This window comes from Dromiciops gliroides, chromosome 4 (genome assembly GCF_019393635.1).
Source record: "Dromiciops gliroides isolate mDroGli1 chromosome 4, mDroGli1.pri, whole genome shotgun sequence".
In the NCBI taxonomy this organism is placed as follows: domain Eukaryota; kingdom Metazoa; phylum Chordata; class Mammalia; order Microbiotheria; family Microbiotheriidae; genus Dromiciops; species Dromiciops gliroides.
In genome coordinates this window covers 486,840,112-486,863,541 of record NC_057864.1, presented here as the reverse complement: position 1 = coordinate 486,863,541, position 23,430 = coordinate 486,840,112, and the positions used below count along the sequence as shown (strand labels likewise).

Here is a 23,430-nt window from a genome sequence, read left to right as displayed (position 1 = left end):
TGTCTTCTCTTGCCCTTTGGTGGTTCTATTCAATGGCTTAAATGAGAACCTCAGGGAGTCTCCTTTTAGTCAACAAAGCTACAACTCCTCCAATTTCTCCAGAGCCATTTTTCAATCATACATCAGCCTCCAAATGTTTCTAAGATGTCTCTTTTTGCCCTCAGTAGCCATAACATGCATATATGCACATTGCCGAGGAATTGCTTTTAAAAAGTAAAAGGCCATCATCTAACTCTTTATTATGGTAAACTGTTCCCATATAAATAAGGCTTCACTCCACTTTGTTGGCAAAAAGATCCAAGTCCTCTGATCTAGACCAGAGATGATTTTCTCTCCACAACTATCCATAATTCTACCTGAAAGCCATTCTTCATATACATAGTTTATATTAAAACACAGTTCTTATTCTACTCAGCTATCAAAATGTTCATCCTGTGATGTTTAAAATCTAATGTGGAAGGGGCGGCTAGGTGGTGCAGTGGATAAAGCACCAGCCCTGGATTCAAGAGGACCTGAGTTCAAATGTGGTCTCAGACACTTGACACTTACTAGCTGTGTGACCCTGGGCAAGTCACTTAACCCTCATTGCCTTGCCCCCCCCCCAAAAAAAGTGTTTAGGAGCAGCTAGGTGGATAAAGCACCGGCCCAATCGAGGAGGACCTGATTTCAAATCCAGCCTCAGACACTTAACACTTACTAGCTGTGTGACCCTGGGCAAGTCACTTAACCCCAATTGCCTCACAAAAAGAAAGAAAATCTAATGTGGATCCTAACCTGCTCCCCCCCGTTTTTTTTTTGGGGGGGGGACTGGCTAAAATTACTGATAAATTCAGCAAGAGTTTAGGCTTTTAATTATTTATTAAAGTGTATTAGAAGTTAGTGAAGAGAGGTTGAGAACAGATCTCTTATAGAATGGAAAACCCTAGCTTAGATCTATTCAGTGTAGCCAGAGAGAAACCTTGTCTTTCTCTAGCAGCCCATGTGAAGTTCTGCTGCCAAGCCAAAGTCCCAGACGAAAAGAGAGTGATCCTCAGCGGCTTCTCCCAGAAGCCTCTGTGAAACAGGAAGCAAGGCCATACATATACATACACACACACACACACACACACACACACACACACACACACACACACACACACACACACACACCCCTCCAAGCTAATTGGCTGGTAGCTTTGATTGACATGACTACAGGCGGTTCTATAGATGTAACTTCTGGATGCCAAGTCACATGCTTTCTTCTCAGGGCAGAGCTGCCCTGGTTCCCACAATGTCTTTCTCAGCAGGGGGTGGCACCCTGATTCTCATCCATAAGAGGAGCAATGCCCCACACCTTTTGACAATTAATACAAATCTCTTCCTTTATACAAAAGCACTTTTTTTCTGCCCTTTTTTTCATTAACAACTCCATATAAAAAGGACCTTAAGGAGATAGTTTTTTCTAGGAAGTTTTTTTTAAAACATTCAGTCTAAAGTTCCCTCTTTGAAACTTGCACCCACTATTCCTAGTTCTGCCTTTGGGGGCCAAGCTTGATCGTTGTTGCTGTTGTTTTTTTTTTAGTAAGGATTTTTTGGGGATGTGGGGCAACAAGGGCTAAGTGACTTGCCCAGGGTCACACGGCTAGTAAGTGTCAAGTGTCTGGGGCTGGATTTGAACTCAGATCCTCCTGAATCCAGGGCCAATGCTTTATCCACTGTGCCACTTGGATGGCACTTGGATGCCCCCAAGCAGAATCATTCTAATTCCTCCTTCACATGACAGCTCTTCAGCTACTTGAAGATTGCTAGAATGCTCCTCTTGGGTCTTTTTGCCAGGTCAAATAACCCTGGGATACCCTCCTCAGAAAAAGACTCAAAAAGCCCTGCTGTTGCCCAGCATTGAACACATGACTTCATATATGGTTGAACCAGGGCAGAGGATAGTGAAACTTGCTCATTTCTGGAAAATATAAGTCTCTCTTTTTTAAAAATATAACTCTTTTTAAGGCATACCAAGAATGCCTTAGGTTTTTTTTTATTGCTGTATTATGCTACTGACTCATATGGAGATTTGAACCAACAAAAAACCCCAAATCTTGTTCCAATTGCTGTTGAACTAAACTTTCACTCTCCCCCTAAACCTTATCTTGGGTTTTTGAAGATTTTTAAAAATACAAGTGAAAGGCTTAACACTTATCCTTATTAAATTTTATCCTTTGTAATTTAGCCTGATGTTCTGGATCCTATCAACAGCTATGTTAGCTATCCCTACCAGATTTGTGTCATCTGAAAATTGGATAAGCAAGGTTCATTTATGTTTTCATCCAAGTCACTTATAAAAATATTAAAACAGCACAGATCCCTGGACCTTTCCACTACAGGTCTTTCGATATAATATGTATGATATTAAATCATTAATGGGGGGCAGCTAGATGGCGCAGTGGATAAAGCACCGGCCCTGGATTCAGGAGGACCTGAATTCAAATCCTGCCTCAGACACTTGACACTTACTAGCTGTGTGACCCTGGGCAAGTCACTTAACCCTCATTGCCCCGAAAAACAAACAAACAAAAACAAAAAAACAATTTAAAAAATCATTAATGACTACTGTTAAGTACTGACCTTAAACCTATTTAGGGATCTATTTGATGGTACTATTGTATAGCTCAGTTCTATGACTAATATCATGAGACTTTATCAACTGCTTTTCCAGAATCTATGTAAGTTTTATCCACCATATTCTCCTGATCTTCTAGTTTAATGACCCTGAAAGGAAGGAAAAAAGGAAAGAAAAAAAGAAAAAATTCAGGACAGTGTAATCTGTGGTTTTGAAGGTGTGTGTGCATATGGTTCTTTAAAATGTTTTCAACCTTATAACTCAACTGAAATTGCTTTCTCCAAGGTAATCAATGATCTTAGTTGTTTAATCTGATGGTCTTTTCTTAATCCTTATCCTTTTCAACCTATTTGTTGCAATTGAAAGTACTGTCCACTTTCTCCTCCAGTATACTCTGTGGGGTTTTGTTATACTAATCATTCCTGGTTCACTACCTTCCTTTCTGATAATTCCTCAGTCTCCTTTAGTGACTCATCATTCATGTCACATCCTCTAACTGAGCATGCTCATCAAGGTTCTGTCCTAGGCCTTCTCCTATTTTCCCTCTTTTCTGTCTCTCTTGGTAACCTTATTAGCTTCCATGGGTTTAACTATCATGTCCATGCAGATGAATTTCCAGATTCAACTGTCTCTTCCCCAAGCTTCAGTACTATATCACCATTTGTCTCTTGGATGTTTCAAACTAGATGTCCCAGAAACATCTTAGATGTAACATGCTTAACACTGAATTTATCTTTAACCCTAAACCCTTCCCTCTTCCCTATTTCTGTCAAAGGCACAACTCTCCTTCCAAAATCTTAGACTTTTCAATTTGACATTATACTTGACTCATAACCCTTCCTTACTCCACATATCCAGTTGCTAAATCTTGTTATACCTGAACATTCAACTATATACCTTTTACAATCAACTATTTCTCTTGACTCAGTTACCATTGCCTAGATCATGGCTTCTTAAACTTTTTCCATTTGTGGCCCCTTTTCCTCTGAGAAATGTGGTCGTCCACTATGGTCACACTCCTTCCTCTCCAGTTTTTTTTTTTTTTTGAGAAAATGCCACATTACAATAATGATAATAGAGAGAATAAAAATTATAATCACTAGAGCTATGGTTATGCTATCACAGTAAGGTGCTAATTTAGTTATAATGCTCTCAGTAACATTAAATTCAGTGGGGAAGACAGGCTCTCCCATGCCATTATTCCAAAATTTTTTTACTGTGTGAATGAGGAGGAAACCAGTAATGCTATGATGGAATACTGAGTAAATTAGTCGTTTAAATTGGGACATCATGCTGTCCCAAAACATTCCAATGAGAATATACAAGGGGAAAGCAAAATATTCAATCATGGTGCTGTTTAAAATGGACCAGCTTTTCTCTGACCAGCAAGATAAACACTAAGGCTTTCAGAGGCTCTTAAAGTAAGGGAGATTGGTTAAATGAGGGAGGCAGTGGGGGAGGATTAAAAAGGTCCACCAGATTAGTTGTCACGTGGCCAAGTAAGGGGTGGGTTAAAGAAATCCACATCAGATTCATTAGCTCCTGGCTTTGCTCACCAAACTGTAGGGGCCAAATTTAATGTGGGAGAGTTAATTGGGTGGCTCGCCTTAATATTGGGGTTCAGAAAATAATGAGGGACCTCTAGGTCCAAAATTTCCTCCAAACTGCCTTTTTTAGTTATTTCTCCAGGCCAATAAGAAAGGAGCTTAACAGCTTCTTTTCCACGAACAAATCAAGTTTTATTTAATGGGAATAAAATACACAGCAAAGGTGAAATTAATAAAGTCAAGGACAAGGGAATAAGGAAAAAGGAAAACGGATAATCTCCCTTGCTCTAACAAAAACCGATTCAATCCCCAAACTTGCTTCCAGCTCAGCTAATTTAAAGGGCTGGATTTAACTCAACACCAGGGGTCTGTAATTTCTATGGGAATCAGCTGTTCAGCCTATAGTCCACTCCGAATGCTCCTCCAAGGCCAGAGAGAGACCAAGAGTGTTTGTGTGTGTGTGTGTGTGTGTGTGTGTGTGTGTGTGTGTGTGTGTGTGTGTGTGTGTGTGTGTGTGTGTGTGTGTGTGTGTGTGTGTGTGTGTGTGTGTGTGTGTACTACTTCCTGTTTGGGTCCCCTTTTCTACCTTTTTCTCCCTCCCCCAAAGGGGAGGTCCTTCAAGTAGTACAGCAGAGACTGGTTCCTTGTTGATGACACAGTCCACAGCTTCTAAGGACACTCCTTCTCAGGGCTGGCCAAGTTTAAACTAGGTGGCTAAAAGTCTAATCATCTTAAGTGGGTACTTAGTAGTTTCTCATTCACAACCAATTCAAACACTACTAAGTCAATCAAGTTGGACCCCTGGGCATCTGCCAAATTCCATTATTTTACCACAGTATACAGGTATATAAAATTGGTATACATAACCTTTTACTGCTGCTATGGGAATGCAGTGGGACCCCAAAAAACCCAAAGATCCCAACCCCCCAAGGCCAAAGTAAAAGTAGCTCTCTCCCGCCTCAGGTATGAGGTATGGCAGGACATGACCCCAGCATGCTGATAAGCAATACTAAGGTCCACTAGAGGATATGCCGGATATGGTTGGATGCTACATATCCTACTGATACCCTGTTATCAAAGATCTCCTCTTAGTTATCCAGCCCCAGTTTTTGCATTTCCCCTTACTTTGTAATTCCTTTTCCTTTCTTTGTTTTATAATGATACAAAAGACCAGTCTTCCCTTACTCCAGAGGGACAGTCACCAAGATGATCTGTTCCCCAGCCATATTTCTCTCCTAATAAATCTCTTTTTATTTTACAAGATTCACAGTGAGCCTCCAATTCTTTGGGTGAGCTGCCCCCCCCAAAAAAAACCAGGTCACAAGTCCCTCCAAAACCCATTCATTTTGTACATGCCACATTAATACTTATACATCCACATGTTGTCTTCCTCATTAGAATGTAAACTCTATGAAGGACAGGACCATTTCTCCTTTACCTCTTGTAATGGGGGGAAATGGGGTATGGGTTTGGTTAGGGGTAGGGGTTCTTAGGAATTCCTCTTTAAAGAATTATACCCCGGGGGCGGCTAGGTGGTGCAGTGGATAGAGCACTGGCCCTGGATTCAGGAGGACCTGAGTTCAAATCCGACCTCAGACACTTGGCACTTACTGGCTGTGTAACCCTGGGCAAGTCACTTAACTCCAATTGTCTCACAAAAAAAAAAAAAGAATTACACCCTCTTGCACACAAAAGCAGTTAGAATAAAATGGTAGTTTATTTAGGGGCAAGGGAAGGGAAGAGTGGGGGGAGGAAAACCATGAAAGAAATCCTTGGACTTCTCTTTTTTTTTTAGTGAGGCAATTGGGGTTAAGTGACTTGCCTAGGGTCACACAGCTAGTAAGTGTTAAGTGTCTGAGGCCGGATTTGAACCCAGGTACTCCTGACTCCAGGGCCAGTGCTCTATCCACTGCGCCATCTAGCTGCCCCGATCCTTGGACTTCTCATGGGGAGATAGGCACAAAGCATGTGGCTCAGAGGTACCAATCAGTAGGAGACTGGAAGGTACTTTTATAGGGGGCTGATGGGGGTGGACCATCTGCCTGTGGAAAGTTCCTTTAGTGAGGGAGGACCATCCCCCACTGGTAGTGACTGGAAGAATGGGGTGAGGTGTGGCTAAGGATCTCTCTTCAGGACACAAAGGCCGAAGCCACACCCAAATTTATCTCCCCAGGCTTAAGGGAGACCAGAATGAAGGGTGGAGATAGAAGCTAGCTCAGGCAGTTTTGGTTCCACTTATCTCTCTAGGCATATCAGTCCTGAGTTCAAATCCGACCTCAGACACTTAACACTTATTAGCTGTGTGACCCTGGGCAAGTCACTTAACCCCAATTGCCTCACCAAAAAAAAAAAAAAAAAAGAGGGCCTGGGGGAGGAAGGCTTCCTGCAGGAGCAGGCGGAGGGGCAGGGCCGGCGTGGGGGACCGTCGTGCAAAAGCCTGGGGTCGGGAGACCGGGCCAGGTCCTTAGGTGGAGGAGCACGTGGGGAGGGGGTTACGGTGCGAGAAGGCGGGACAGGGCGGAGGGGCCCAAGTTTGGCTACACAGCATTGGATTTGTTCCGGGGAGTAGGGAGCCACAGCAGGGTGGCTGGGGGGGGGTGGGTACCCCGAGGCAGTGTGGGACGGGACAGCCAAGCGGCATGCACGCTCACTCCTCCCTCTCGGCAAAGGTTTAGCTACGAGTGGGGCTCAGTGCGCTTGCGCCAGCGTGTGGGCAGGAGGGCGGGGCGTAAGCTGGGCAGCGCCTGCACACTCATTCCTCCTCCAGAAGGCTTAGCCTGGAGCCGGGAGGACTACGCTGCTGAGCGGAGTTGGGGCCGTGCGTGCGCACTGCTTCCCTCCCAATTTGCTTTCTCTTTCACTTAGTTGCTAAAGCTGCAATAGAAGCTCACAGCTGGAAATCGAGCCTCCCTGGAATGTAGACGACCCCCCTCACTCAGGGCCCCTCGAAAGTATCTCCCACAATGCACCGAGCTTTGTGTCAATCCACCGGAGTCGAGCTAAAGGGGCCATGCTGCTGGGACGCAGCTGGATCTGATGATGCATTCTGGGAAATGAAGTCCTAGAGAGACTAGGCTGCCGCCTGGCCCGCACCGCGCACGCGCAAACTCCGGACTTCACTCCTAAAGGTTTATGCGGCCCTTTACTTAGCTGGGGAGGCTCAGGCTATGTCCATTAGGCGGAGGGGCGGGGGAAGTGAGGTAGGGTGGGGAGGTGCCTCCCTATCTCCCAGCCCACTTGAAGTTCTCTTGTTCCTGACCCAAACCCGCCTTCTTCTTTGCCTCGCGTTTGGCCCTATCCTGGTCTTCTCTTTGGACGGAGTCCCTCTTCTTTTTTTTTTTTTTTTTTAGTGAGGCAGTTAGGGTTAAGTGACTTGCCCAAGGTCACACAGTTAGTAAGTGTTAAGTGTCTGAGGTCACATTTGAACTCAGGTTCATACCGACTCCAGGGCCGGTACTCTATCCACTGCGCCACCTAGCTGCCCTAGACGGAGTCCCTCTTAATCTGGCCCTTCCTCCTCCCTCGGAGACAAACAAGCGGCTTTCCCACCGGCCCCCATGGACTAGAGGTGGGGTTTAAGGACTGGCCACAGGGGCGTCCCTTGAAGTGGGCGAGTCCTTCGGGAGCTCCTTCCTCATCCCAGTCTCCTTTCTCCCCAAGGAAGAGCCTCCGCCCTCGTCCCCACAGTTAAGAGATGGGGGAGAGAAGCCTCCAACAGCGACCCCGAGGGTCCTGGCAGGGGTCTCATCTCAGAGAAGCCTCCCTTAGAGGGGAGAGGAAGGGGCTTTGCTGCGGTCAGCCCGAGTCTCCCTCCGCATCCTCTTACCTGTCGTAGTCCAGCCTTACCTTCTTCCTCCTCTCCCTCCTCTCACCTGGGATGCTCAGCTCCCACTTGGTTTCTCCTCCCCTTTATTTATGAGTTCATCAAGGCATGACCACATGATGTTTTAGAGAAACTCTTGTTCAGTAGGTCCCTGCTGTCAAATAAACCTCCCACAACGCAGACATTGTAGAGGTGCTTAAGCCCAGGTTCAGGATGTGGAAAAACAGCCATCAACCTAAATGCAAGTTTCTGATAAGACTTTATAGAGAACATTATGTCAGAGAGACAGAAGTGTTTAACAAGGAATAATCTTTAAGTGTCAAGTGTCTGAGGCCTGATTTGAACTCAGGTCCTCCTGAATCCAGGGTAGGTGCTTTATCCACTGAGCCACCTAGCTGCCCCCCAACAATGAGTAATCTTTATGGCCTTTAAGGTCACATGTGTCACTTTAGACACTTCATGACCCCATTTGGGGTTTTCTCGGTAAAGATCCTGCGATCGTTTGCCATTTCCTTCTCCAGCTCATTATGAGAAGACTGAGGCCCAGAAAGGAAAAAGTGACTGACAGAACCAGAAATAAAACTGAGGTCTACTGTCCTTATCCAGGGCTTGCTCCCACTACACCATTCTAGAATAAAGGACCAACTACAACATCCAGTCTGGCACAGCCTAGCTGGAACCCCTCTTGTCTTCCAAGAAAACAGGGAGTCCAGCTTGGGGTGCAATAACAGATTATGCATTCGGGGCCTCCTGCATGCACTGAGTCTGATGTTTCTGGGAAAACATAGCAACTCAAAAAGACAAGTAGAGGGAATCACCTTAACAATTCACATGCATACATCTGAGAGGCAGGTTGAATCTATTGCTGCTGCTATGCAGACTCTGAAGTGGTTCCCTATGACACGGTTTGCTCTGAGCACATGCAGCTGGGTCACCTTCCACTTTGGCTCACCAACTGGAATGTTGGCCTGATAGAATATTGCAGTGAAGCTGAATCAGAGCAAGAAGGTGAAATCCTTTAGATACTCCAAATATTTGAAGACAAGCACAGATTTGGCAAATGGATTATTTTTATATTGCTCATTTTTTTAAAGTATGTTCTAAATGGTTAGTTTTGGGGGCCTGGGGGAATGCCTAATGCATGTGCTCACAACAGAGAGCCAGGTTTCCCTGCAAGGTGAACCTTCCTGGATCAGTACCTAAGGAATTTGGTTGTTCTTCAGTATGTAGAAACCAGATGTAGCTGGGGCTTCAGTGGATAGAACACTGAGCCTGGAGTTAGCAAGACCTGAGTTCAAGTCCAGCCTCAGATACTTCCTATCTGTGCAATCCTGGGCAAGACAGTTAACCTCTGATTACCTGACAAAAGGATCCACTGGAGAAGGAAAGGGCAAACCACTCCAGTATCTTTGCCAAGACAACCCCATGGACAGTAGGGTCTGATCTGCCACTTCAGTAACCTTGTCAAATAAGGAAAGATGTTCTGTTAAGTCTGACCCGTCTTCTTAAAATAGGCTTTTAAAAGTTAACATTGATATATTGTTTTTATATCATTTTCTTTTCCAAATCCTCTCCCCCTTCCCTCCCCAGGGATTCATCCCTTGGTAAGAGAAAAAGAAAAGTTCCATTTTCTTGTTTTATTATTAACAATAAATATTAACACGAACATTTTACATACAAAAACAGGATTGTACATGACATTGTAAATCTCTAGTATATATTAAGCTGTTTTTTGAAAAGTATATATTAAGTTCATTGCAATCATACAACATTGCCCTGATTCAGTTCCTTTCTGAACTTCCCATTGTCTTTTTTAGGGCATTTAAAAACATTTGATTGGTGCTTCTTCCTTTTTTTGGTGTCACCAATTCTACCCATCCATTCCCCCCATCTCCACCCCTGTAAATAAAAGTCCTTCCTTGTAACAAATAGGTATAGTCAGACAAAATAAATTCACATTGGCTAGGTCTCCACTACATCATTAAAAACTATTTCGGCAAGATTATCTAACACAACAAACAAATCTTAGTAAATGCAATTTTAAACATTCATAATACACGACCTTCTCAAATAACAGAAAGCAATCTTTTCTCATTCCTCACAGTTATGTTGGTTACTATAATTCCATAGCATTGTTTGTTTTTTCTGTTCTTTACATTAACCTGGTAGCCCTTGCGTCTGCAGGGTTCTTGTTCTGCTTACTTTGTATCAGTTCATATCAGGCTTTCTACATATCTTTGAATTCTTCAGATCATTACATTCACATGTGCCAATTTGTTTAGCCATTCCCCATTCAACAGGCATCTATTCAACAACACCTGTTCTAGATGATGGCACTGTATTCAAAATGAGTCACTGCAGTTCCCTGATGTACAATCCAGCATGTGCTCACTGAAGGCTTGTCCATATGAACTGCCTTTTGTGAGATTTAAAATTGGATATACAAGCATTAAACTCCCCCTCTAACTTTTCCCTTATATATCTCCCAGACCACTAAGAAATAGAAGCCTCTGAGCTTTTTTTTTTTTAATCAGTGAGGGATTAGTTTTTATTATTTGGGGATTAATTAGACAACAAACAGGTGATACCGATTAGGAAAATAGGAAAGTAGAAATACAAATGAATAATCTTAGATCTAAACTTAGTCTATATTCTTTTATAAAACTCACCAAATCCCAAAACTGCCTGCCAGGCTGAGAACTGAGCCAATCACCAAAGCGTGTGCCATCACACCGCTGAGCTTAGAAGCCAGAGTGAGTGAGCCAGAGAGCGAACTTCCATTCCCACTCTCGGTTTTAAGTTGGCGTCCCGGAAGTACGGCATGCTTGGCCACACTCTCTGGGCAGCAGCAAGCACACGGCTGTTCGTTGAGGTCTCCTCCCCAAAAGAGCGGTCCTTCAAAAGCTGCTTCAGTAGCATGCACTCAACTCTCAAATGATTCAGCTAAAACTTCCATTTTTTACCACACTTCAAAGGATCTTGCTCCAGCCAGAGTTCTCTGATATCATCCAATCATCTCACAGGCATCCCCTCTCAATGAAGGCTCTCCCACATTCATTACATTCTAAAGGTTTCTCTCCAAGATGAGCTGTCTGATGAATAGTTAGGTTTGTCCTTTGGCAGAAGTTTTTCATATTCACTATTCAAAGGATTTCTATTTAAATCAAGGGAGATATTTGTAAAAGTGCTTAGCAAAGTGGCTAGCACATAGTAGGAGCTTAATAATGCTCATTTTTTTCCCCTTCCCTAATATGAATTATCTGACGGATTCTGAGTAATCTATTTTCACTGACAGGTCTCACATTCATTGCAGGCAAAGCTTTGATTTTACACCAGTAAGAGTTCTCTGATGGATAATAAGGAGTCCTCTCCAGCTGAAGCCTTTCCCATGTTCATTAAAAGAAACTGGTTTCTCTCTAGTATAAGTTGCTGATGGAAAGTATGTCTTCTTGAGCTAGCAAACAATTGGTAACAAAGCAGATAACCACTGATGGGGGAATGGGTAAACAAGTTATGGTGCATGAATGTAATGGAATATTAAGGTGCTGTAAAAAATGATGAATGTGAAAAATACAGAGAAGCATGGGAAGACCTATGTGAATTGAAGCAATGTAAAGCCAGTAAAACAACATACAGTGACCACAAAAATGTAAGTGGAAAGAACAACAAAAGTCTAAACTAAATGCCATGAAACTATGACCATTCTTTGCTTTGAAGAAGAAATATGAGAAGGTAATGGATTCTTTACAAAGGTGGGTGACTATGCATGTGTAACACTGCATTTAATGGCAGACTTTTCAGGGTGTTACTTCATTTTGCTGGATCATCTTTTGGTCTGTATAGGGGATGACTTTCTGGGAGGAGGCCGGGAGAAGATAACACATTGGGAAATGCAGAAAAACCAAAGCTATCAATAAAAATTTTTGTTTTTTTTAAATGATGGTGACCCCTACAAATCTTTCTCATTCATAATATTTAAAAATTCACTCCATTGTGAATTTTCTGTCTAATAAGGTGCTCCTTTAGTCTTTTTTTTAACTTTTTGGTCCCTTAGTCTTAAGACTTTCTTAATCATTTTATTAAAGGGATTCTTCCCATTATGTATTCTCTGATGGGTTAAAAGTTTTCCCCCCTTGGATGAATGTCTTACTACATATATAGCAAGCAAAGGGTTCCTCTCCAGGATGAGATCTCTGGAGAGTAAGAATTTTTAACATCCTGCAGAAGCCTTTTTCATGTTCATTACATGGAAAGACATTCTGATGCTAAATAAGGTGTTATAAGGTGTCCCCTCCAGAAGGCTTTCTCACATTCATAAGCTCGAAAGGGCTCAATTCCAGTATGAATTCTTATGTTTTTTGAACACTTTTCCGGAAAAGAAAAAAGTTTTCTTATAGTCATTACATGAGAAATTTTTTATTCCAGTATGTATTCACTGATGTCTTCAGATTGTCCTTGGAATGCCAAAGGCTGTATGAACAAAGTTTCTTATATTGATTATATTCAAAGTGCTTCTTTCTAGTATAAGTTATCTGATAGCTTTTGAGTATTTTACTCTCATTTGAAGGCTTGGCTACATTAATTATACTCAAAGGGTTTCTCTCCTGTATGAGTTTTCTTATGGGTAATAAGGCTTGCCCTCTGGGTGAAGGCTTTCCCACAATCATTACATTCAAAGGGTTTCTCTCCAGTATGAGTTCTCTGATGGGTAATAAGGTTTCCCCTCTCCCCGAAGCCTTTCCCACATTCATTACATGCAAAAGGTTTTTCTCCAGTATGAGTTCTCTGATGGGTAATCAGGCTTGCCCTCCAACTGAAGCCTTTTCCACATTCACTACACTTAAAGGGTTTATCTCCAGTATGAATCCCTTGATGATAAATGAGGTGTCCCTTTTGGCTAAAGCCTTTCCCGCATTCACTACATTCATAGGGTTTCTCTCCAGTATGAATTCTCAGATGTCTATTAAGGCTTCCCCTGCTACTGAAGGCTTTCTCACATTCATTACATTCAAAGGGTTTCTCTCCAGTGTGAGTTCTCTCATGATGAATGAGGAGTCCCCTCTGGCTAAAGGCCTTCCCACATTCATCACATTCGAAGGGTTTCTCTTCAGCACTGATTGTCTGATGTCTACTAAGGCTTCCCTTACTCCTGATGGTCTTCCCATATTCAGTGCCTTTGAAAGGCTTCTTTCCAGTATGAGTTCTCTGATGATGAATGAGGATTCCTCTCCTGCTAAAGGCTTTTCCACATTCATAACATTTAAAAGGTTTCTCTCCAGTATGATTCCTCTGATGATCAATAAGGGATCCCCTGTGCCTGAAAACTTTCCCACATTCATTACATGAAAAGGGTTTCTCTCCAGTGTGAGTCCTCTGATGTCTATTAAGGCTTCCCCTATCTCTGAAGGCTTTCCTACATTCATGACATTCGAATGGTTTCTCTCCAGTATGAGTTCTCTGATGGGTAATGAGGTTTCCCCTCTCACTGAAAGCTTTTCCACATTCCTTACATGCAAAAGGTTTCTCACCAGTATGAGTTCTCTGGTGAGCAATAAGGTTTCCCCTCCGGCTAAAGTCTTTCCCACATTCATTACATTTAAAGGGTTTCTCTCCAGTATGAACTCCTTGATGATTAATGAGATGCCCCTTCTGGCTGAAGCTCTTCCCACACTGATTGCATTTAAAACGTTTCTCTCCACTGTGAATTCCTTGATGATTAATAAGGTGTCCCCTCTGGCTAAAGGCTTTTCCACACCTAGTACATTCAAAGGGTTTCTCTCCAGTATGAATTCTCTTATGTCTATTAAGTCTTCCCCTTATACTGAAGGATTTCCCACATTCCTTACATTTAAAGGCTTTCTCTGCAGTATGAATTCTCTGATGTATAATGAGGTTTGACACCAGACTAAAGCCCTTGCCACATTCATTACATTCAAAGTGTTTTCCTCTCGCATGAATTCTCTTATATTTAGTCGAGATTCCAGCATAGCTAGATGTTTTCCCATATTTATTACAATTATAATATTTCTTTTCAACATGAATTATCTTATCTTGAGTAAGATTTGATCTTTTGCCAAAGGTTGTTCCATCCTCAGTGTGTTCACATAGTCTTTCTCCAGCATGTATTTTATGAAATTTAATTAGATCTGAGTGGTAACTAAAGGGCTTCTTGTACTTTGTATACTTAGAGAGGTTCTTCTCTATGGAGATTGTATTACATGTAAATAGCTTGGAAAAATCCTTGAAGCTTTTTCCAAGTTTCTTATATTTATGGAGACTTTTCCCCTTAGTGCCTGTCCTTTGTGCAACAAAGCCTGAGCCCAAATGAAAACTTTTCTCCAAAGTATTATGATGAAGAACACATACTTTATTTCGAGTTTTGCCATCAGTAGTTGTTACTAGTCTGGATTGTCTCTCCTGGCTATCCTTCTGTTTCTCTACACTGACTTCAAATCTCCTTGTTTTTCTCCTCTTGGAATGCTGGGGAGTATCCTTTGACAGTCTCTTTTTATATGATGCTCTTGTGTAAATGCCTTGTGTCAGATTTGAGTCCCTGCTTTCAAAGGTTACTTTTTCAAGAAAGGAATCTGAAAGAAACAAACCAAAAGCTGTCACTCACTACTGTTTGCTAAGCTGAGAGAAAGGAATCCTTTTTAGGCGTTCTAGTTTCTGTCTCTTTTGTAAAAGAGAAGTGTCACAGGGGAAATTGGTGATGTGGGGGTCCTTAGGTATTCCTCTTTAAAGAATTATACCCTCTCATATATGAATCCAATTAGAATAAAATAGTTCTTGAGGGGAGAGAATGGTTTAGAGCCATGATTCCCTGAAACACATTTCTCTTTGAACAGAAGAAAGGCAAAAACTTTGGTAGATGGAGTGATTATCACCTGACAATGGAAAGTTCCCTTTGGGGTTGGGGGAAGGCTTGAATGAGGTGGTGGTCGTGACTTCTGGATTTATCTCTGTCCCCTGGCACCAATCAGGCAAGAGCCACATCTAATGGGCTTATTTCCCTTATTTCTGTCTGTCTTTTAGTTAGTAGGCCAGTTAAAACTTCCTTGATATGTTCCAACCCCATAACAGAATGATGCTCAGCATGGACCAGGGAGAACGGCATCTTCAGGGACTGAATGTAGAAAGGGCCAGATCATATTGTGTACTGTTTAGTTCTTGGGTGCCCCAGTGCATGAAGGGCATTGCTCGGTTGCAAATGCCAGGTTTGGGAGTAATGGTAGAAGTTGCAAAGAGGAAAATTTAGGCCTGATTTAAGGAAAAAATTCCAAACAATGATAACGTTCCTTAAGTGGAATAGGCTACATTGGAAAATAATAACTCTTACTGGAGGTCTTCAAGTATAAATTGGATAGTCACTTGCCACCTAAGTTGTAGAGATCTTTTAATATCAGCTATCCATTACAATTGATGGTCCTGAGCTCCCTCCAACTCTATTATTCTCTGACATATCTAAAGTAATGTAGCTTTCTCAATTATGAAGAGTGGGTATTTTTTATGTATTCAAGAAACATAATTATGTGAAAAGATTTAATTTTATAAAAATGAAAAAAGTAAGCATAAAAGAAAAAAGTTAAAAATCATATATAAACACTTTTAAATCATTAAAAAATTATATATCTATAGAAGAAATAGAAAGAGTTCAAGTTATGGTTTGGTATTAGGAGGGAATGGGACAATGGTCACAAGCTTTTTCAATCATTTCTAGTCAACCAAGTCCTTGTGATCTGGAGAGGAAAGCCACATGATGGTAGGAAATTGACAGCAATTTCTCACCATATATCAAGTTCTCAGCCTGGGAACATGAAACCAAACAATGAAAATGAGTTTTTAACCACACAACAGATGTTTACTAACAACAGCAAGAAAAGGATATGTAGCAAGGATATAGGACTAGCTGAGGTAAACATAGCCTCCCTTGTCAGAAATAGGTCTGGTCAGAAGAGTGTATTGAATCTGAAGGGTCTGTTGACTCACATGGAAGTATTTGTCCGAGGGGCCCTGACTACTTGTGGGCTGGGCTTTCTATGCCCTTGGTGGCTGGGAAGCTGAGGCAGCAGCTCAAACCAGAATCTCCTGGATGAATAACATCCTAGGAAAACACTAGGCCAACCTGGATAGCCACCTGGATCCTCCTAAACATTACTCCTGTAAAGAATTAGTTGTTATTTGAGGAAGGGGGGAATGTAAAGAAATTCGCTAGATTAATCAACTCCTGGTTGGCTCGCCAAAACTGTAGGCACCAATTTTTAATTGGGGAGTGTTAGCTAGAAGGCTCGCCACAATACTGGGGCAAGGAAGGAGACCGACAGCCTCCCTCAAAACAGAGCAGGATTTATTTAACAAGAACGACCTTAAAAAACAACAACAAAAAAAACCCCACAAACAGGATCAGTAGGATTAAGGGAAAGGAAATAAAACGGGGAAAGGGAAATCATACAACCTGAACAACACCACTGCCCAGGAATCAGCTAAGAACACACAGCAGCATCCTGTCACCTTCCAGCTTCAAGCTAGAATGGCGAAAAACCTCCCTTCTTCCCAGCAGACCCCAGGTTGGCCACACACACAGCCTCCAGCCAATTGGCTGGCTGCTCTGACAGTCACACGACTGCCCTCACTGGGCTTCCAATCATTATAATTTTGTCAGGCCCATGTGGGCGTCGGCGAGTAGTGATGACATGAGGTGCCAGCACCATGGCGAGGGCTACAACCAGTGGGTGGAGCACCGTGAGGTTTGCAGAGCCCTAGACCAGTGCTCGTGCCAAGGTTTTTAAAAAATTCTAGCCAAAAGATGGGGTCATAAAAACCTCAAATAACAATTAATTGTTTACACTCCTATTATACTTAGTTTCTCTGAGCAGCCTGGCAGAGGAGAAACAGTTCATTACCTCCTACCAAAAGACAGGGCTGAAAAGAACTGTAGCCCTCCCCTGCCAGGAATAGACTTACTAACTACAGCCCTCACAGGAGATGAGGAAGTTTGCTGAAGGAGCTGGCTGCCTTTCATTGGCTATCTCCTGAAGGGGAGAGACCCCCCCAAACAATATCCCCCAGTAGAATGACAATAGTATTTAGGATTTGATGAAGACAGCTAATTAGACTAGAAAAGGAGACTGTTGTTTGTCCGTTTTGGAAAAGGACCATGACACTGGGGTGATGTCATGACTTCCAGTGAATTGGATTTAAGTTAGGGAGGGTTGTGCAAGGTCACCAACCTCACTCTCTCCTCCAGAGCCATCTGGGTCCAGTGGCAAGATATACATCAGGACAACGGGAGATGGCCCTGGAAGTTTAAAGCAATTGGGATTAAGGGACTAGCCCAGGGTGACACAGCTAGTAAGTGAGGTGAGATTTGAATTCAGTTCCTCTTGAATCCAGGGCAAGTGCTTTATCCACTGAGCCACCTAGCTGCCACAGCAAAGGAGACTAGCAGAGAAGCATTCATCAGCAAAGAATAGCAGAGACACATGATATTGTGTAGGGAGTGATGGAGATGAGATGCCTGATGGGGAGTAGGCACAGTAGACAGGATCATAACAATACCAGAAGACATCTGTAACACAGACACATCAGAAGCATGAGTACTTTGCCCATGCACGGTTATGATTTGGTCATATGTGTAGCCTACATGTGAGAATGGTCATTTGGTGTCCATGATTCCTATAAAGTCTACTCTCCCCAGTGAAGCTCTGTGTACTCGTGTTCCACATTTATGGGAGAAAGTGGTGGTATCTTTATTGCTATAATATTTTACGGCATGCCTTTGCTTCCTGTTATGCTAAAAATGCATTGTGGGGTCTTCTGAACTGTTGTTTGGAGATTCAGACCCACAAAAGTACGAGTAATTGGGACAGCATTCTGGGAGCCCAAGGGTATAAGTGGGTTGTCTAGGAGCTACATATCTGAGGAAGCTATTAGTTATATATTAAAGTATGAAATGGAATGTTCAGTAAATGATGGAAGTTTATAGAAGCAGGTATAATAATTTATAATCCCATGAGTTTTTATTTTTTTAATTAATTTTTTTTTTAGTGAGGCAATTGGGGTTAAGTGACTTGCCCAGGGAAACAAACAAAATTTAAAAGACTGAGTCAATCTATTAAGGTATACTCAAGACTTTATAACTAAGTAAAGAACATCTCAAATAATTGTAGTGATATTTATTCCTCCTGGTTGGGCTAAGCCAATATAATAAAAATGACTAAACTATGTAAATGAATTTACAGATTTAATTCTATATCCATAAAACTACCAAGAGTATTTTTAATGAGCTGGATACAATAATAACCAAATTCATTCGAAGTAACAAAGGTTGACCACTTGAAGAGAAACAATGAAAAATAAATAAATATAAGTGGGATTTTGCTTTCTGTCTTTTACCCCCTTGGGATATAAGCGGGATAGTAGGATTTCTGTTTTAAAGGGCACAGATGTTTTACTCGTATTCTCGGTTGTTTATGGCTAAACAGGTATGCTAATACATTGTGGGTAGAGCAGTCTAACCATCTTGGAAAACTATTTGGAATTGTGCCCAGATAGTGACTAAAATGCGGGTGCTCTTTGAGCCAGATTTCATGCTATTACACATACACCCCAGGGAGGTGAAATAAAGGTAAGGCTCCAAATACATCAAAATATTGATATCAGTATTTTCTATACAAGCAATAAACTGGAAACAAAGAAGACACTCATTCACTGGGGCCCAGCTAACCAATCAACAGTATAGGAACCTAATCAATTGCTGTTGTACCATAAGATAGGATGAACACGATGAATCTGGAAAGGTTTGGGCAGACTTTTCTGCAGAGGTGGAAGGCTCCACATATCAAACACTACTTGTCTTTTTAGACTTACTTGAAGTATTGGTTAGTTTTTTGGAAATCATTCTCTTTTTTGGGTTTTATTCTTTGTTACTAGGCAGCAGGGTAGGAGAAAGGGAAGGGATAGATGTGAAAATAAAGGTGACAACAATTTTAAAAATCAATTTTTAAAAAGCTATCAAGAATTTATTTATTTATTTATTTATTTATTTATTTTTAGTGAGGCAATTGGGGTTAAGTGACTTGCCCAGGGTCACACAACTAGTAAGTGTTAAGTGTCTGAGACCGGATTTGAACTCAGGTACTCTTGACTCCAGGGCTGGTACTCTATCCACTGTGCCACCTAGCTGCCCCAATAATTTTTTACACAAAGGAACATATTATCAAAAGCCACAAGAAAAAATATTCAAACTCTCCAATAAACATTCAAATGAAAACATCTCTAAGATCCAATACAAAATTAATTAAGAAGTTATAAAGTTCCATGCTAGTAGAGTTGTTGATAAAAAGGCATGAGATTGGGGGCAGCTAGGTGGCATAGTGAATAAAACACGGGCCCTGGATTCAGGAGGATCTGAGTTCGAATCCGGCCTCAGACACTTAACACTTACTAGCTGTGTGACCCTGGGCAAGTCACTTAACCCCCGTTGCCCTGCAAAAAAAAAAAAAAGGCATGAGATTATACAACTGGCAGAGCTAAGAAATGGGGCAATCTTTTGCCAAAGCAATCAACATTCTGAGCTATGGCCTGCTCATAACTGGGGCTGGGGTGCCCTGCAGTGGTGCAGCAATGGCCTGGGGAGAGGGCCACTTGGGCCTACTTCTCACTCACCTGGACAGGTGTCCCTGGGGACTCTTCCTTCAGGTCTTGATAGGGCTCTTCCTCTCTCCAACAGGGAGATCAAGTCCAGTTTGGAAATGGGAACACTTACACCTAGGAGAGAAATGATGAAGTGGTAGGGACAGAAAGCAAGGTAAGAATTCAGTTCTATGTGTGGAAAGCCAGGCAGCTGAGAAAGCACAGACTGGTACCAAGGATCACTGAATGATCATCCCCTGGGATTCTCAGTGGTTCTGCGTCACAACTCTGGGTCCAACCTGTTGTCCATCAATGTTATCCATCCCAGGTTTGCATGGGATAAACTCGACAGGTGTCCATCCAAATGCATGTCATCACCTGAAGGCCATTGGCAGAGAGGAGTGAGGTGTGGGAAGAATGGAGAGTTAGCAAGGAGCCACATTATGGAGGGCTTTAAAAGCCAAACACAGGAGCCTATATTTGATCCTGGCGGCCATAGGGAGCCACTGAAGTTTACTGAGCACTGGAGGGACCCAGGTCAGACCTGGGCTTGAGGAAGATCCCTTTGATGGCCAAGAAGATGGACTAGATTGGTGAGTCAGGGAAAACACCCAGAAGGCTACTGCAATGTGACCCCAAAAAGGGCAGGTTCAGAGGAATCCTGGAAGATCTGTATGAACTGATACAGAATTAAGTGAGTAGAACCAGGAGAACAAGTCAGTCGACAGTAACAGCACTGTAAACAAAACACCTGAAGGCCCGATGCAATGACCAAATGACCAGCTCTGGTTCCAGAAGACCAACAATACGACAGGTTACCTGTCTCTGGCCTCACAGTATGGAATTTTTGGACATGGCCAGTGTGAGATGTTGTTTTCCTTGTCTGCTGAAAGGCAAAAATAAAAAAAAAAAATCTGAGGGAGAAGCTGGGAGAAAAGAGGGGTGAGTGACGGAGTCGCCAATAAAAGAAGAAAAAGAGGGTCCTGGAGGGATTTCAAGGACAAATGCCCAGAAGGGGGCAGAGGGACCTTGGCAGGCAGGATGGCTTTGGCGCTTCCAAGCGGAATTCATTCTAACAGGGAGCTGGGGCCTTTTTTGGTTCTGCTCAGCCTCAAGTCTCCTTGGAGCCTGGGGATCAGGAAAGGCTCCGCCTAGGAGGAGGGGGGCCCTGTGTGAGGAAGGGAGCCCACCTGGGGGACACGGTGCGCTTACCCAGGAAGACCAGGTTCTCGTAGGTCTCCAACATCACGTCCCTGTGCAGGGCCCTCTGGGCAGGCACCAAACGTTTCCACTCCTCCCGGGTGAAGTCTACAGCCACGTCTTGGAACGTCACTGATGCCTGGAGCCGACACAGACACACTCCTGCTGAGCCAGGGCTGGCGCCTCCATGTGCCCCAGACTCAGCCCAGACTCGGCAGGGTGTGGACAGTTTCCCTTCTCCGCCCAAGCCTCGCTCTCCAATTCTCCAGTCCTGGGATTCTGGGAAGTTCTTGCCAACAAATTCCTTCCACCACAAACCCAGAGAAAGGCATGCACTTTACGGCCCATGCTCCAAGCCAGGCTGGAAAGAGAACGAGCCTCCACAGCATGGAAATCAGCAATCCAAGCCCACACGGGAGCCTCTCATCTGCTACGCTGTAGCACTGCCTGGCACCACCCATCTCCTTATTCTGGGCCCACAACTGCTCCATCACCTGGAGATTTCCCCATTCCCTCCTGATGAATGGTCCCCCGCCCTCTTGTGGAGAAGGGCCCCCTGGGGTGGTGCTCTGCCCCCTGTGTTCCTACAGCACGGATGGACCACGTGCCGAATTCCGAGGCCTCGCGCCCTCTGAGAGGAGCCCTTACGGTGGGAACTCACCTGAAAGCAGGCTTGGAGGGGCCCAGGAGTCAGCGCTTCCTCCTCCTCCATCCTCACGGAGTCTTGAGGCTGAGCTGGAAGAGGCAAAGGGAGTTGTTGGGGAAGGACGCGGCCCTGCCTGCCCCGCACCCGCACCCGCATCCGCACCCGCACCCGCACCCGCATCCGCATCCGCATCCGCATCCGCATCCCCATCCCCATCCCCATCCCCATCCCCATCCCCATCCCCATCCCACCCAAGCCAACCTGACACAGTCGTAGCCTATGTCAGGCCCTTCCTTCTTTGTTTAACCCTTTCACTCAGGGTTGGCACAAAGTGGGCGCTGATGGACTGGCCGAAATGGGTATAAAATGGGGTGTCCACGGGGCAATCTCCACCGTCGGCTCCCCCAACACTTCGGTGCTGCTCACCTCTGCCCAAGTCTTCGGGCCAACTCCTCCAAGGTCCGCCTTCCCTGCCCAGGTACCAGGGGCTGCCCTGCGGCTCTGAGGAAAGGGCTCAGGCAGGAGGCTTCTGAGGGGGGTGCTTTTCCAGGGGGGCTGGGGAAGCATCCTTCATAATGGTCTCCTTCCAATAAAGCTGGAGCCTGGGTGGTCAAAGGCAAGACTCCTTAACTTCCTTCTGGGCCTCAGAACCCTGTCCCCACCTGGGGTCTGTAACAACAGTCTGCTCTGAAGAGTTCAGAGAAACCTGGAGGGTCTTGTGTGGGCTGATGATGAGTGAGATGAGCAGAACCAGAAGAACATTGTACACAGTATCATCAACGTTGAGTGTTGATCTACTGTGATGGACTATATTCTTCTCACCAATGCAATGGTACAGAAGAGTTCCAGGGAACTTGTGATAGAAGAGGATCTCCAAATCCAGGAGAAAAAAAAAAGAACTGTGGGGTATAGATGCTGAATGAACCATACTATTTCTTTTGGTTTTGGTGCTGATGTTTTTCTATTTTGAGGTTTTTTGTCATTGCTCTGATTTTTCTCTTATAACATGACTAATGCAGAAACATGTTTAATGTTATTATGTATATATACACATATATATACACACACACACATATATATATATAACCTATATCAGATTACCTGCTGTCGAGGGGGGAGGGAGGGAGAAAAATCTGAAATTGGAAAGCTTGTATAAACAAAAGTTGAGAACTATATTTACATGTAACGGGAAAAAAAATAAAATACTTTATTAATTAAAAAAAACCCAGCCTGCTCTGTGCAAGGCACTGGGCTAAGTGATTTACAAATATTACCTCCTCTGATCCTCACAAGCCCAGGAGATGGGGTGCCACTGCTAGGCTCATTTTACAGATGAGGAAACTGAGGCAGCAGAAAAGGGACTTGCTCAGGTTCACACAGATAATAAGCGTCTGAGGCTGGATTTGAACTCAAATCCCAGCGCTCAGTGCAATGCACCACCCGCTGGACCTCTGGGCACTCTTATTCGGAGCAAGGATGGAGGCGCACACTGTAATCTGGGCCTTCTGGGACATGCACAGGAGGGGGACGTGTGGAGATCAGCTATGCTGCCTAACGTAAGTTGGGTCAGGGAGGTTGATCCCTGGGGTACTAGGGAGCCACAACGGTTTCTATTGTAATGGAATGACAAGGTCAGCCTTGTGCACGCGGGCGGGGAAAACCAGGTTCTGCGCGTGCGCACTCCTTTCTCTGTTCCCCTCACCTGGTGGCGGGGAGGAGTTCCTTGGGGAAGCAAGTTCCTTCCCCTCCCACCCGCTCATCAGTCCAGCCGCAGGGCCGCGCGCCTGGAGGGAAGTAGGAAGGGGCTGGCGGGAGGAGGCGCGTGCGCAATCTTTCTCCTTCCCTCCTTCACTCACCGGGGGCTGCACCACGCCTGGGCCGGGGGCTGTAAATCGGAGCGTCGCGGGACTCCAAGCCACGGAAAGACGATTCCTTCCCTCGAATGCGCACGAAACCAGCTAGGAGAACGAAAGCCTCCGCAGGC

At 43.9% G+C, this 23,430-nt stretch overlaps 1 protein-coding gene across 1 annotated transcript in view; it reads right to left on the bottom strand.

Annotated features, from left to right (window-relative positions):
• The window catches only part of LOC122755376 (zinc finger protein 260-like), a 42,810-nt gene extending 19,380 nt beyond the window's left edge, over positions 1-23,430 (bottom strand). Inside the window, exons 1-6 of the mRNA XM_044003743.1 lie at positions 23,303-23,430; positions 21,873-22,048; positions 21,462-21,535; positions 20,813-20,939; positions 19,634-19,735; positions 12,637-14,553 (exon numbers count right to left, since the gene is read on the bottom strand). Of these exons, the coding sequence (XP_043859678.1) occupies positions 12,637-14,553; positions 19,634-19,735; positions 20,813-20,939; positions 21,462-21,512 (2,197 nt within the window). The 5' untranslated portion in view covers positions 21,513-21,535; positions 21,873-22,048; positions 23,303-23,430. The remainder of the gene's footprint in view (positions 1-12,636; positions 14,554-19,633; positions 19,736-20,812; positions 20,940-21,461; positions 21,536-21,872; positions 22,049-23,302) is intronic.